The sequence below is a fragment of the Teleopsis dalmanni genome, chromosome 2, assembly GCF_002237135.1.
Source record: "Teleopsis dalmanni isolate 2A chromosome 2, ASM223713v2, whole genome shotgun sequence".
Taxonomy (NCBI): domain Eukaryota; kingdom Metazoa; phylum Arthropoda; class Insecta; order Diptera; family Diopsidae; genus Teleopsis; species Teleopsis dalmanni.
Genome location: NC_051847.1, coordinates 124,978,169 through 124,994,737, shown reverse-complemented (window position 1 = coordinate 124,994,737; position 16,569 = coordinate 124,978,169). Strand labels below are relative to the sequence as shown.

At 30.0% G+C, this 16,569-nt stretch overlaps 2 protein-coding genes across 2 annotated transcripts in view; both read right to left on the bottom strand.

Moving 5' to 3' along the window:
• LOC119682735 (serine/threonine-protein kinase PAK 3-like) overlaps positions 1-16,569 on the bottom strand; it is a 491,650-nt gene that overhangs the window by 196,751 nt on the left and 278,330 nt on the right. The window lies entirely within an intron of this gene.
• The window catches only part of LOC119675640, a gene marked incomplete at its 3' end in the record, with an annotated part of 46,920 nt that overhangs the window by 21,828 nt on the left and 8,523 nt on the right, over positions 1-16,569 (bottom strand). Inside the window, 4 exon segments of the mRNA XM_038086847.1 lie at positions 6,734-6,877; positions 8,183-8,348; positions 9,218-9,349; positions 9,410-9,466. Coding sequence (XP_037942775.1) covers positions 6,734-6,877; positions 8,183-8,348; positions 9,218-9,349; positions 9,410-9,466 — 499 coding nt within the window.

Sequence of the window (16,569 nt, the reverse complement as noted above, 5' to 3'; positions counted from 1 at the left end):
ACATTTCAGAATCATACCTCGATGTGGTCATTTTTGCCCTGACTATGTCCTTCAAACGGTTAAAAAACGAGTTGCATGTTTCACAAATGTGAATTTCCAGATTCATCCACGCTGTCATATTCTTTAATTCTCATCTTGCTGTCTATCCATCGGATTTGAAAGCCATTATGTGTGGACAAAATGAAGTGTGGATCATGATTTCTAATCATACTTGGTTCACACGAGCTTTATGAGACGACCGTAATGTTTGCGTATCCCCGACTCCAAAACAACTACTAAAATATTCTTCTGATAATAACTCGCATTGACTTTACCACCAGGCTCCATGAAAACGATTGGAGAGTGTCCTTCGGAGGTCACAGCCATCTGTACCATTACTTGAGATGGAAAATTACTTTACGCAATGGAGGCGATTCGTAATGTCAAATTTTCGGCAGTGCATTCAGTTAAGTAAACACGATCATTATGAGAGTGTATCAACTGCTTAATGAGGAATAACTGGTTGTGATTTTCCAGCGAAATATGGTATATCGCACTATAAGTTTGAATTCTATTTCAAATAAGTTTTGTTCTATAAAACTTAGACGCAAATACTTGTGATAGTTAGTAAGCAACCAGTAGCTTATAAGTATAAGCAACGTAATATACTGTTTAAAGGTGGCTTATAAACAGCTTATTCGCATAAATTTCATGTAAATTGCCATAACATTTGACAGATATACCTGTATGTAGTTGGTAACATTGGTAAGATGATCATGGTCACAGTTTTCCTTAATTATAATGTTTTGTAGGTGACTAAAATCCACTAGAATGCATATTTCTACATGTAACTTACGTGGCGCTTGCGCAGGACAATAAGAAAACCTACATAAAACACATTCCTTATCTTGCTAACATCTGTGGTAAAAGCGACTTAATAGAATATTCAATCAACTACTGTTAATTCATAACAGATATAGAAGATCTTGCAGTGGGTGCCTAAAATATTTTAACTATGTAGCACATGCGCTGGACATCAACAAAGTAGACATAAAGCACTTTCCTTATCGTCCTAACGCCTGCAGCGAGAGCGAGTAAAAAGTATTACTTCATAACTTGAACTTACATAACAAGTTAGCAATCTTAATGTAGAAATAAGATTTCTACGTGACATCTTAATTAACTAGATATATTTTTTCGTATTTTGAGACCACTAAATTACTATTTACTTACGGTTAAAAATGAAGTCATATACTATCTCCTTCTACTAACATTAATACCATATCTTTTTGCTTAGTTGATATCTTTTGTACATATGGATGACAACAGCTTTTACGGAAATCAATACCTTATCTTAAGAGATATTCGTGGCTTAATAAAATTATTAAAAAATTTAAAATAACTCTTTAATCTACAACAGAAATTTTTTTAACCATCATTCACTAGCAACCATAACACTGAGTTACCATCATTTTTGTAAGATGATCGATTATCGACAATCTCCAACTAATCTGTAAATTAAATTCAAAAATATCAGAGGCGACTAATAATTCATTAATAAGATTTCAATAAGTTTAAGTTTCAACTATTGCAAATTGTGTCAATTTATTTAATATGGACCACATTAACCTATCTTTGGCTTACGGCTTTCTCTTTTTTTTTTTAAAAATGTTTTTAGTGAGTTAGATAATGATAGTAATCACTTTAAAAGCAACCAATATTTTTAACTGTTTTTTCAACAAATCAAATGCATTTTTTTAATTTTTTATCAAAGAATAAAAGAGTGAATTAATGCATATTCCCTCCAAATATATATCTCTATAAATGTAAGAACATTGCAATCAATATCCTACAAGCAAACGGTTATTATTCTAGCATATTCCATGTTAGCTATTAATAGCTTTATCTTATGTCTATTGTTTAACCTCTTGAAATTTTTTACAACTCTTTTGTCTATATAAACTGAGCACTTCATCTTTGATCACGAAAGCTGCAGGTAATAGGAACTTTTCCCTTTTCGTGCGGAGAAGAGATTTAAAAATGCCTAACGCATCGTCACCATGTCGTCACAATATTGGTACGACCGGTTGGCACAGACTAAAAACAATCTTCCTCGTGTGTCAGACTGTTTCTACCCTGGAACATTATTTCAAATACTTCGAGATAGAATCCTTGTGTTGGTTAACCATTGAAAAATATTTTTCTTCGTTAGCCTACGTCTAGGCCTCGCTTAAGGGTATTTATTTGTCTTTTTTTCGAAATTAGTCATTTGCGAGATCTGTTTGAGGTGATAGAAATAAGATTCAGCAGGTTGCTGCGAACTGATGATCCAATTAACTTATATCTACTATATTGTTAAACAAAATCGACAATCAAAAAAATTGTATAAGATTGTACTCTTCAAAATTCCATAATCAGTTCTATGATATTATAACGAGTTTTTAACAAGTTTTTTGAAACAGAAATTCCTGTGCGTAGCTCTGGAGGTATTCAAAAGGTTCATGCAGTACTCTTTCTTACAATGGTGATGCTATTTATTATTGTATCAGAGCAATATCGATAAATAAATTATTATAAATTGAACATAAGTCTGCAATAATTTTATATATAAAAAATTCAGTAGAATATTAAGATTGAATCATAGTTGATGGTTAACACTTTTTGCAAATTAGTTTTTAATCAATTATATGGACACTCATCGACGACAGATTTTATTTTCAATAAAACGATATCTGCCCCGATGTTGAGTGAATAATCAATAAAACGTGAATTCTTTCCCTTATCGGTACCTTCGTATATAATAGCATGAACTAAAATTATATCAAATAATGAAACGAGACAAATATATATATAATATATAGTTTATTAAAATGACAGTACCGCATAAACATTCAGGTATATACACTCGTACTCTTTTATTGTTTCAACTTTGAAGTACACGAGATTTTCTTTCACAATTTGTATTGAATTATTTTTCTCAGTGTACTGTAAACTTGGAAGGAAACAAAAGCCTTGTGTCCTATGTCCATAACATTGTAAAAGTAGTTAATTTTGTTCATTCAACTAAAATTTTTTCTAATTCGCTTTTAATTATTTATTTACTGAAGTTTTTCTTTAAGTTTTGTGTCCAAATGCATTTAATCTTATCTCATTTTCTTAAAAGGATTTTAATTGTGCGAAAATCTCATTTGATGTGAGAGTAATTCAGACTTCAGCTAGCAGACTTACTTACAATATCTGCCAAGGGGCTTATTTGAATTTCTTACTTTTGTCAATTAGAAGATAAAAGTATTTCGTTTTTGTAAAACTAATGCTTTGAACTTCTGCTTATTTACTACTTTTAATTAAAAAAATTGTTTTTATAATATTGAAGGAAAAAGTAATTGTTTTGTAATTATAATGAAATTCACAGTTCTTGGACTAATTTGTGCACTCGAAATATTAAAATCTTCCAATCAGGCAAAATACACTTTGAAGATCAAATAATCCAAGTACACAAAAGATTAACATGACAAAATAAAAACATTTAATCAGGTCTATTTAATGTTCCAACTAAATTAACATCTAAATCTGCAAGTAACTAATTAAGTTAATTGTATATTGTTTGTATAACTGTATGTATATAGTTCCCTTATAACATAACTATACCATTGAATAATAATAAAACAAAAATTAAGCATAATTTTTTCTTATTTTAAACAAAATATCTAATTAAACTTAACATTAATACCAAGGTGCAGTCTAATTAATACAAATGCAGTCTATGTTTTCTTAGTTTCTTTTATATATATTATAACAATTCAATAAGATGGATGACACCATTGTATTAAAATGTTGTCTATATCTGAAAGATGAAAAAACTTCTAGTCATATTCTCTTTCTTTGATGACAGAGAACTAGGAGAGAGAAACGGGTCTTCAAATTCCCGTATGTAAATATGAAAATATTATATATCGGTGACAGCTGCGAACCAAAAATGTCAAAGTAAGGAACTATACATTCAAAACTGTGAAAGAATTTAAATATCATGAAGTGCTGGTAAACTATAACATGGAAATCAGTGATTGCATACAGAATAGACTCTTCGCTGCCAATAAAGCCTCCTATGCACATAAAAACGTACTCGCATGGTCACGGGTTTCCAAGTATGTTGTTTACAAAACCATAATTAGTCATACTCTAGTTTATGAGTTAAAATTTCCTCAGACCTGAAAACAATTATCCACAAAGACAAATGAGATTGTGTGTTCCGAAAAGCTATAGGGCGCCAGGCAGACCCTAGTAAATGTGGATCGTCTGGGAAGTAGATAACATACGAAAAGTACAAGTGCATAGCTGGCAGCAAATGCCAACGGACGGAATAGTATGGAATGACATCATACACTGTACACTGTACAAAAAGTCATTCGGTGATATAACAACTAGGGTGCGGATGAAACAAGGTGCAAATGTTTAATAGAGCTTAAGCTTATAGAGAGCTGTACAGCTATTCGAGGCTTTTGAGTAATATAAATTACTGAAAGAAATTGTTACGGTGTTATCTTCAAATGCAGCTTCTGTCTAGCAGGACATAATATTCTTTAGTATCGTAGTAATCTGCTTTCTTGGAAGTGTTAATTACTATTTTAAGTAATATCTAATATCATTTAACATTACTTAGAATGACATATGGAAAATATATTACATGCCCAAATGTATTAATATAAAATTAATTTATTCATTTATTTTTTTCGCCTTCATTCAACTAATTAAAAGGTGTCATCTGCTCTACAAATATTGGATTAAAATGTTTCATTTGCACTTTTATTACATATTTTTTAATTTGCAAAGTATATTTAAAGACATTATTGTATAAAAAATGTATTATATATATTAAAATATGCAAACAGCTTTTTGCAATTTTTTATTAATTAAAAACACACAAACTTTTTTATAGCTCAACGTTAAACAAAAAATGCATATGAAAACTGTCACAGATGAAAAATGAGAGATAAGCTACATTTACAAAATATAGGAAACCTTATATACAATATGTAACTATATGGATATATATCCGTATATATAGCTGCACCCACTTTATTTACATGGTTTGGTGTCAAAACTGAAAATTGAGTTGTTTGCTTGGCTGGCACAAAGTTGGCAAATGTCAGTATTGCACTTGAGTTCCGTAAAAACTTTCACATATACTTTTAATCCGGGCGACAGGATTTAACTTTTTACCCAATTTTGAAATAATATTTTGTACTTTTAACTTTTTTGGTATGCATGAGGCAGAAAATTACACAAATACTGCAATAATTGCATTTTATAATTGTTCGTTTGCAAATAAGAAATGAACCTTTTAGCTTTAAAATTTTGAGATTTGCTTAGCTTTAAAGCAAATGCATTTCACTATGCCGGAAAAGAGCAATATATTTCCATTAATATTATTTACATATATACAAATAATTTGTATATATATACACGAACTATAAATTATTTGCAAAAAGATTTTAGTTTTGTTCTAATTTCAAATTTAAAATATTGCAAGATTTGTCTTTAAAATAAAAAGTAAAGAAAAATAAAATTGTGAGTTGCTATTCCATTAAACTCTTCATATGAAATAAGGTCGGGTAGCTATATTTTTACACCAAAAAATAAAGATACTGTATTACAATAGGAAATTCAAGTTTATCCTACAATCCTATTTCCACTAATACTATGTTTAGTCCCAAAACTCCAGTTTTGTATTAAACATTGCAGAATTTATTTTGGAGTTATGGTTTCTTTTTCTGATATTCCTAATATCATTGAACACTAGAAATATTAAAAAAATTAAGTTTTGATAAATATCTTTTTTATATCTAGTAACTGAATGTCAGGACTATCTGAGTATTCCTGGTTCAGTAGGTAGGTAGGTAGTTATTCAGATTGGAGTAGCGGCCTTGTTTCCAAAAAGCCCGCTTGAGCTCAAATGATGACTCATTGTGGTACCAAGGGAAAAGCATTGGTACGTACATAAATTGAAATCAAAAAAAGGTTACGACTCTCCCATTAGGTAAAGGAAAACCAACCTGGCAGTGCTATAAATCTGGCTAGGTCCCTAATATTGTAGGATGACAGCTCAGTCAGGTCGGTGAGAAAGTGGGCCCCGAAGATTTTTGATCTTCTTCCAGTTAACAAAAAGCACAGTGCAGCAAAAAGAATTCAGAAGTAGATTCGACTGTTTTGTATTATATGGTAAGAGTTCTTATGACAAATAACTCCTTGTCACTATATACTATATATAGAATTAGACTGTTTCAAAGCCTAATACTTAAGGCCTTTAATTAATACAATAGCCTAATGATTTTTTGTGAGAATACCATCTTATAATTAAACACCATTTTCAAAGAACTCTATTTCGTGTTCAATTTAATTTGTCAACCTTAATTTATACAACTCCTTGCAGTGAAGCTTTTGCAACTCAGTTTCCATTAATGTGTTGAAGATTGTAGATACTCTTTCAAATCCCTTTAAGTGTCTTAAAGAAGTCTTAAACGCTATTCTCCTCAAGTTAAGACATTACGTGTTCGATCAATGTACTTTTAAACGAAATTACATCGTATTATATAACTTGATAACTTATAAGTACTAATTTTTCTTTTGATTTATTATATGTTTATATGTACGTACTTTTACAATAATAATAATTTACATATATTAATTCAGGAATAATCTGCTATAAGGGCTATGCATGTACTGAAGAATTTTTTTGCTTTTTTACATTCCTTACTATTCACAAAGAATTCTTCAGGACATTCCTGCATTCCATAAATTCGAACACATGTAGTTATTTGTAACGCAAATGGGCGGCAGTTCTCGGTAACAACATCGACGTCAGGGAACCTGATATCTAATCGATTTGCATGTCCTTTGCCTAAAGTAAGGAGAAAGAAAAGATACAATACTCATCTACTTTAAAAACTAAATTATTCGCATATAACATAAAAACTGAAATTATGTATGTCAAATTTTAATAAACCCCTCAGTTTATCCAAGATTATCATGCATAATTTGTTTTTGCCTTCTTTGAGAATCTTGATCAACTTCAAGACCTAACACTAAACAGCATTTCATGTTTCGCCGAAAGTTCCAGGTGGAACTTATAAAGACTTTAGATGCACGGGCTAATAAAACTAAGTGGTAATCCTTTGGATCATCGGTACAATCTAACGTATTATTCATAATATCCTTTTATTATCCATATTATTATGCTATACTTTTATATATAGCAACAACAAATATTAACCAATTTTTGAAGATAGTTTAGGAATAAATTTTAATCACGAATTACTGATTTCGGTTTACGCATCATCTCTATGAAAATTGTAAAATTGTAATGTAATTGTAAGAAATTGTAAATGGAACAAGATGAACTATACATCTACATCTTTCATCTATTATCACTATTATAATACTCAAACATAATTACATCGTTATTATTACCGCGCATCAATTAGGAAGTGAATAGGCTTTTAGTATGTTATGTTTTGGTGCACAATAGATCGCAGTGCAAAAAGGTCTTAGCCTGACCCATAAACCATATTGTGTTATACTTGGCAGACATCAGGGATAAAACGTGGGTATGGTACAGTCTTGACGAATGACTACAGTTTATCTGTTGTACTGGTAGTAAAATTTTTTAATAATACAAGCACAGGTATTTAAAAGTAAGAGAATATTAATTTTATATTGAAGACTATATTTTATACCACATTGTAAATAAAAATAATTTTTTTATATATGTAATAGGTTTAATTACTACAGATATATGAAAACGATTAATTATTACTGTTTCTTTATTTCTATTTCTTTAATTTTTTCCTAAAGTTCTGTTTTGTCTAATTAAATGCAATACATAATATTTTATTATTAGTTCTAAAAGTTTTTGAAAAAAAATAAATACTTTTTATTTAAATAGTTTTTTTTGTTTAATTTGGTAAAAATATTTATTCTACTCTTAACAAAACTATTTACTTTTTATCTAATCTAAGAGTACATAATTACTCTATTAAGGAAAGAAAAGTATTTAGTTCTCTTTGCAGGTATTTCAGTGACCTTTTTGATGTTCTGATCTATTATGATTGACTTCTTTCAAAACACAATATCGTTTAGCAAATAATTGATGTTTTGTAAGAAATATTTTTTAATAAAATACATATAATCACAATTTTTTACTTACGGAATTCAAAACAACTTTTGAACGCAGTATTAATGAATTTAATAGAGTTTTCCTTTGGTTGCGGTGCAAATTTATCCAAATTATCGTTAATATTGTCGAAATCTAATGCAAAGGGTGGATCAGCGTTAGTATAGCCATTGCCTATAAAGTTACACTCCTCAGCACACTTAAAAGAGTGTTAAAAAAGTAATTAAATTAAATATAATTAATCAAAGAAAAATATTAATTAACATATTAATTAACATATATTTCCATTATGTGCTGATTATTTAATTTTTAAATATGAACTATATGTCCTATAAGAAGCTTATTTACAACTTAGACTTGACGATTGGTAAAATGTTCATTAATGTTCAAAGAATAGTATTGAAATCTGAAAAAACAACAATCTACAGTAATTAGGTTAACTTATACGAATATAACAGTGGTTTACGCGTTTGTTTTATTATAATAGCACAGAAATTATTCAAATTTTCTTAAAGTATCTATTTACAACTCTTTAATTGAGTCCTACTTGATTTGGACTCGAAGATGATTACTGGGATAGAAGTACCTACCCTCTCCTGATATCAAGCGTTAATCAATAGCTGATGTTTTGATCTTCATTCAAAAGGCACAGTGTTTTCTGATTAGTTATTACCGGATATTTGCACAAGATTACCAAACATTGCCACTTTGCACCATTCTTTTATAAGTGATTGATTGCACCTTGTTTATTCTTATATTTCTATTTATCTGGGCCTGTCATATTTGCACACTCCTATTATTTGTATATTACCTTTTATCATGTTCATTTTTATTATATTAATATTTTTAACCTTGTTTTATTTCTTCATCTATAACTCTCAACATTATATTTTAATTCTCACCTTAAGACTATGCCGTTAACTTATATCTCTAATAATCCGTTCATTCTCAATTATATTTTTTCACTCGCTATATTATATTATACTATGTATAATATATATTATATTATTTAATCATATCATCCATACCTGAATCACTCCATTACCCTCATGTTTAGGCTGTACTTACTATATTTAGAGCAGTTTGTTCAGTGCTGGTAAAATGTTTTTTGTCAGTTTTCGATAGCAAATCATCGAGGCATTCCTTATAACTTGGATCCAGAGTAGGGCGAGTCAATATGCAGCACGTCGAAGCTAAGTTCTTAAGAAAGTTTCAGAAATAAGTCCTTTTTCAGAATTTAAATAAAATTATTCTACTTACCGCTTCAACCCGACTCAATTTTTGACAATCTTCTACTGCCTCTTCAGCTAGAGAAAACTGTTAATAAATGATAAATGAAATTAGAAAACTGTTAATAAATGATAAATGAAATTAATGAAATACTGTTGTTATTTTAATTATTATAATAATTTATTTGTATAAATTAATATTCATATTAATTTTATTTATAATATTTCTGTTATAGACTAAAAAACTTGCCCCAGTATAAATTATAAGGGTAAAATAAACCACGTAGTGGCAACTAAACATTTTTGAATCTGACTGAAAAATATTATTTTTTTAAATATTTTAATATTTTCTAGGTTCTTTTTTTCGGAAATATTAATTTAAAAGCACCGCATAAAAAGTTTTTTTCCATCTCATTAATTTTGAATTTAATTTAATTAATTTTCTAATTGAGTTGTTCCAAACTTCGCCAGATTATGAATTTTTAAACTAAATATTTTTTGTGGGTTGTTTTTTTATACATATGGATATATATACTATATGTATATTGGTATGTCCATATGTATATGTGTAAGCATAAAATAAAAATACTTTTAATGAGTTCAAATCGTTTAATTTTATAAAATATTTTATAAAACTGTTCAGAATAAAAAAATCAAAATTTAGGCGTATCTGAGTGATTTTTTCATACTAAGGTGTAGAAAAATAAATTAAAAACTTAGTTGTGAAATAGTTGAAAAATTGGAGTAAAAAACGTAGTATAGTAGTAGATTTGAGATAGAATAAAAATAGTAGTAGAGCAACAATAAGAGCTGAAAGTTACTATAAAGCAGTGTCAGAAGAGCATGTTCATTAGATCAGTAACAATTGTGCCATAACGTAATATTAATGGGAAAATAATAATGTGGTTATAGAGCTTTGATTTACGTTAAGGGAAAAGGATCACAAAAATAAGTGTAAATGTAGCAACCAACTCTGGAAAATCATCTCTGTAATTTCGCAGTGAATAAATTTAACTAATATTCATAATATAGCCTGGTGTTCATTTTAAATACTCTATGTATACGCTACTGACTTGACATTCAATCACTAAACCCCCTAAACCCTTTTTGCTGCACTTTCAGAAAGGATGTCCTAAAGCAGGGATCAGTATACATATATGTATGCATTCTACATACATGATCGAAAGGAAGCAAATTTTTTAATATTGGGCTTCTTAAATCTGGCAAATCTAGATTTTTCCATTGGTAGTACCATCATTCAATTTTGCATCAAATTTCGTGTCAATAACTGAATTTACCCAATAGTTCCACATACGTTTTGGAACAAATGAGTGATTTTGACAATACTGAGACTTTTACTAAGAAAAAGAGGTCATTAAATTTTAAGCGAGAGTGTTGCATAGTAAAGAAATTAAGGATTTAGTGTTCAAAAATCGTCGATCGATAATAATAGGCCTTGCTAATACTATTAACATTTTAATGGAATCACTTCACAGAATTTTAAAAGATATTTGTTCTCTGAAATTAGTAAATCTCTTACGGTGTCATAAGCACTCAATGTGATGAAATAACGTTACGTTAAATTCTGTCAATCAATACTTTCTCACTCACAAAATAATACAAAGTACCTAACAACAGAAGGTGAGACTAAGATAACTTCATTCACACAAATGATCTGGGAACAACCAACCAATCAAACGATTGTTACGCAAAAATTGACCCAAGATCGAAAAAGTCATGATCGAAAAAGTTTACTTCAAATACCGTGATATGGTGCATTATGATTTCGTATTGCGGTCTCAGCCATTGATAAGGAATTATATTTGAATGTTATTCAAAATTTATTTAAAGCTTTTTGCAAAAGAAAACCAGAACTCTGTAACTTATTTTGTGATTACAGTGTTGTATATTTCTTGCATCTTTCTTAATTGGCAGCTTCTATTGATACACTTAAAATCTTCTTAATCCATCTAAACTAACTAGGTAACACTAAGTCAAGTTCACAATTCTTATTATTCTTTATATATTGGACACCTAAATAGAAGATGGAAAAATTCAGAAATCTGCAGATATCTGTAGATAAGTTAAATAAAAAAAATACTTAATAAAATACTTCGTACACCCTCGTTAATGTCGACTACGAGGTTCGATGTTTCCAAAAAAGATTGTTGTGCGAAAGATGGAGACGCCCTTCACATCTCTTCTGTCTTTATTCAGAGCGTGTGTAACATGGACTAACATGCTAGAGACTCGGTTTTAAGAGGAACTTTATCAGCAAGAAGACTATTATGCTCATTTATGAGCATTATAAAATTTATTGTATGATTGATAAAGCTTATATTTTTGAGTCATATATGACATTAATGGATTCAATGTTCTCTTACTTAATATAATCCTCCTACAACTTGCAATAAAAAGAAATTGTAGTAAAAATGCTTGAAAGCTCGTGATATTTAAAGTTTATAATTCTGTTTCTCTTAGCCAAGCTTTATAAAGTTCTTATGTGTAATCTTTCTAAACAGAGCATTTATAAGGTTTTCTGCGTATTCTGTTTAATATTCATAGTCGTGATTGTTAGAGTTTTTTTATCTTATGTGCCCTTTTTATTGCCACAGTTATATGTGACCTTCTAAATTACAAAGCTTTATCTTCTCCACTAAATAGATTATGTATTGTATATCAAAACTGAGGTTAGTATGCGAAATATTTTGCAAGTATAGGCAGCACACAAACCTTAACTAAGTTACTCAACTAAATTATAATAAGTACATAATGAAGTAAAGTATTTAACTCAATAACTATGAGAATATTTTTTATTCAAAGATATTGCCTAACACGAAAACAGGATTTACCTGCCAGTTCATTAAGACTTCATATCTGGTAAGATTATTTTAAGTTAATAGCACCGAAGGCACTCATCTTTAAAGTATTTGATTAAAACTCATATATATATTAATTCAAAGAGAAATTTAATTATCACACTTCCGAAATATTTCAACTAACACTAACAGACAAAAACATGTCCTGGTTGATATTTTCAGCCAATTCTGAAATCCTTTGCAAATTCCTGATTGCATGGCTTAGTTAATGGCGGTTTCATATCATTCTTGAGCACATTTTCTACGTGCTTCGAACATGTGCCGTAGACTGGCATTTATGATTTTGTACGTGTCTGTAAGTAACTGTAAGTGTGAATCTATATCTTTCTTACATATGGCTTGCTGATAATTTTAGCAAAACATTCTAGGCATATCATGCGATTTATATAAGCCACGCAATGCTGGCACATTGCTAAATGCTTTGTTTTTGTATCTGGAAATGTCTTTATTTAACTCGTGTTAAATATCTGCTCGCTCTTTAGCTCTGTGCCTAAGGTTTCTAAGACAACAAGTACTTCTCTATAATACGTAAGTGTTGAGATGCTTCACGAAATGCTACCACAACACAATTGCTTATAATTAATAAAGTAACAATGTCTGTTTGTTTGGTTGTTTGGTGAAAAGGAATCATGGCAACTACAATCAAAATTTACACGAGTGAACTCAAATTCACTATGGAGAAATCTCAGAATAGTATCTCAAATGTATTCATTATAACAAAAGCAGTTTATATTACCTAATGATTTATTTAAATTACTAAACTCTTAATAATTTATCTTATGAAAAAATGCTGAACCGCGGCAGTGGCTCATTAATTGTCACTGTAATCTTTTCTTGTTTCAAACTGAAATATTTCTGTGCAAATTAATTGTTATTGCAGGAATTTGTCACGTTTACGTGTGTTCATTTGTAATTACATATTTAATTATGACAGTAGATATACACTCCAAGTGTGAGCACTCCACTACAGAGCACATAAATTAATTTTTATACTCAACTTGTGCAGATACACCCACATAAAATTATTTAAAGCATTCTTTTAGGCTTGAAGTAATTATAAGCATAATTCTGGGCAATATTTTACTTCCTGTAGCAGAAATAAATTTTCGTGTTAATAAACTTCCTGCTCTCCTCTTGCAGGTACAATGTACCTGGTACCTTGTACAAGTGTCCTGATATGTATAAATTTGCATGTATTTATGTAAATAAATGAAAGTTGCGTGTTTTTTAACTGTTTTCCCACCTTGGAACGCCTTTCTTTAGCACTTCGCTTTGGTTTCGCATTGTCAAATGTGCAATTAAAACAGTTTTGATTTGATTGAGGGTACGCAATTTTTTATTATGGCCTTCTCTGATCTACAAGTGTTTATAGCAATGGTAGGCATATATTACATTTCTTCGTATTAAATAATATATGAGTTTATAGTAAGAATATATCAGGGTATATTTAGCTTGTGGTAATAACCTTTAAAATTACTGTTAATCATAAATTATGAGGTTTATATTTGGTACTTAAAATATAAATAAAAGCTATGAGCTGATGTAAGATTATTTTTTATATTGTCACTTTTTTTAATAAAATTAGGAATCATGATTATAGTTAATTAAGGCTATCTAACCAATAAAAACCACTATAATTTTCACACACGTTGAACAAAAATCAATAAAATTAACACCAAAAAAAAGGATATACGTTATAATCTAATTTTTGGCATTTGTGGACCTTCACGAAATTAAGAAGAGCATCTTATCAATTATCTCAAAAAATTAGGAATTTCATTTTATATGACAATATAAATGAAACGACAAATAGTCAAACTGACGATAATGGCTAAATTATTCCACTTATGGTGCACTTAGCGTTTAAACCCTTTATTACTCGCATGTGATATAAAAAGTATCTTGTTTTTTTTGAAACATTTTTAAACAAAAAATGTCTTTAATAAAAGTTAGTTTTAATTGATCATTAGTATTTATAATAGTTTATCATTTTCGGATATCTTTACAATACCTTCGCTGTAGAACTTCTGTGGTTTCTCAGCAAAAAACTTGATCAAGTGTTTTTCACTGGCTATTGGACTACCAATTTGTTACTATTAAGACAGTTTTGCAGAGATAAAAACAAACGATATATGCATCAAAACTTTCAAAGATATGTGTGGGCTGGCATTGTCATCTTTCATTCAAGCGGTCGAATTTTGAGAAGAAGAGGCCCAGTTTAACCGCTGCACTGGACTGAAGCATTTCTTAATAGATAATTCCCTTCCAATCCCACCAAACACAACATAATTTTTTTTACATAGTTAATAGATAAGATAGGAATCAACGGGGTACTAGCTCCCACTTGAGCAGAGCACTGCGACTATGATTGACCCGAACCGAACGGAAGACATTCTGCCTTCCGAATGAAGGCTAAAATGTCTGCCGTTAAGGACCTCCTAATGTCGAAAGGTGAGAGTAGTTCCCGACCCAGTGACCTCCTCCTCTGCTTCTAAGCAGATTCTACACTCTATCTCTTCGGACAGACGCGTTTTGTTGAGGTGGTAACGTAGTCCGTGGTGACCCGTTAGATATCCCACCAGCAATCTCAACTCTGTTCTACTGAAGAAGAATATCTTATTATAACTATAGGGATGAACCAGCTCTTCACTTTACATAGTTAAATAAGTGATGGTCGTTTATGGCGGGTCACTAGCCTTTAACCATGATCGTTTGTGTAGGATACTTTCGTATTTCATCCATTTTTTTATCTCCTGTATTGTTTTCCTTTAAAAATGGTTCGATTTCGTTGTGACTCAACAGCGTTGCACTGATAATAATTCGGTAAATCAAATTTTTTTTGTTTAAACATTTGCCAGCATAATAGTAAATTTAGTAAACTCTGCAAATCCTGTTTTTTTTGCGGTAGGTAAAAATCATCGATAGCCACAGTGTGAAAAGATTTCCAACACTAACTCGATGTGGGAAACCTCATTTCAATAATTTGAGGAAAGAGTTGAAATGAAAGCTTTATTTAGAAGAAAGACAAATATGTAGTGGGGTTATTGTGCAAAAGCGGGGGTTAGGTTAGTTGTAAACTCTTTGACCAGGATCTGGAAGGGCATGATTAAAGACGGAGTAATAATGACATTTGATTGCTTCTTACCGAAGTATAAGTATATGATATATTATTGGAACTTGTGGCGCATGGCTAGTAAAACTTCAGAAGAAAGAATGCTAGGAGTAGAAACATCGGGTTGATGTTGCTCCGGACGAGCGTAAAGAGAACCTCGTTGATTCGAAAAATCTGATTTTCGTCTGCTTTGCGTTTGTAGTTGGTGCAATCATGGAGGAGTGGGTTCTGGTGTTACATTGAATGATTCCATTTGCCAATACTGCTATTGTTGTCTTTTCAATAACTGTGGTGCTTTGGAGATTTTTATTATTTGGTTATGTATTTGCATAACCGATTTGAGCATTAAATGCTTGTACAAGTGAAGTGAAGAAACTTACTTCAGAATAGAAATAAATAGAGCAATTTGTGCGGAATGTTTCAATGAAAGAGTTAGTTACTTTTTTTTATTATTTTAACTTGTTTTTTTAATTTGCTCTAGCGATTTTGATTCTTTTTTAGACAAAGTGGGTAAAAGCTGCAAAGATTTTTACATCTGCTAATCTGTGTGCTTTATATCGACCTGGGAACTTAATATTTTTTGATTTTAATCTTTACTTTTCTTTATTTCGTTTTTGCTTTCATTAAACCTAGAAATATTGTTAATTGTATTTGTGCAAAAAATATAACTAGAAGTCTAGTTTTAATAGATATGCAATTATTAGTAAGTATTAGTACACTGCAAGTTAATATTTTTTACTTTTGAATTTTTTTTTTTTTTGCACTTAGTACCTCTAAATTAGTAAAGATTATGAAATTTAAGTTTATTAACTGAAATCCTCCTATATTACTCGATATGATATATTTTTCAGATCATAAAAACATTGCCAGTTTCTTAAAAATATAAAAGTGTGATTTACCATTCCTCGAACTTATAAGATTTGTTAGAACATTTATAAAAATTACCTTCCCAAGCTTGAAATGCCTGAAGCTAATCCCACCAAATTTCCTATTGACTCTTTAGCGTTTTCGCTAGAAACTCTGACATGAACATATGACATCTGATACCGTATCAAACGTCACATTTCCGGATTTCATCCATTGTGAGTCCAATAGTCAAAAAAAAGTCCAACAAAAAAAGAAATAAAAATAATATATTCAACAAATATATAAAATAATCATTAATGTGTCATGTGTCGTGTTTAACATAAATAATTAAAT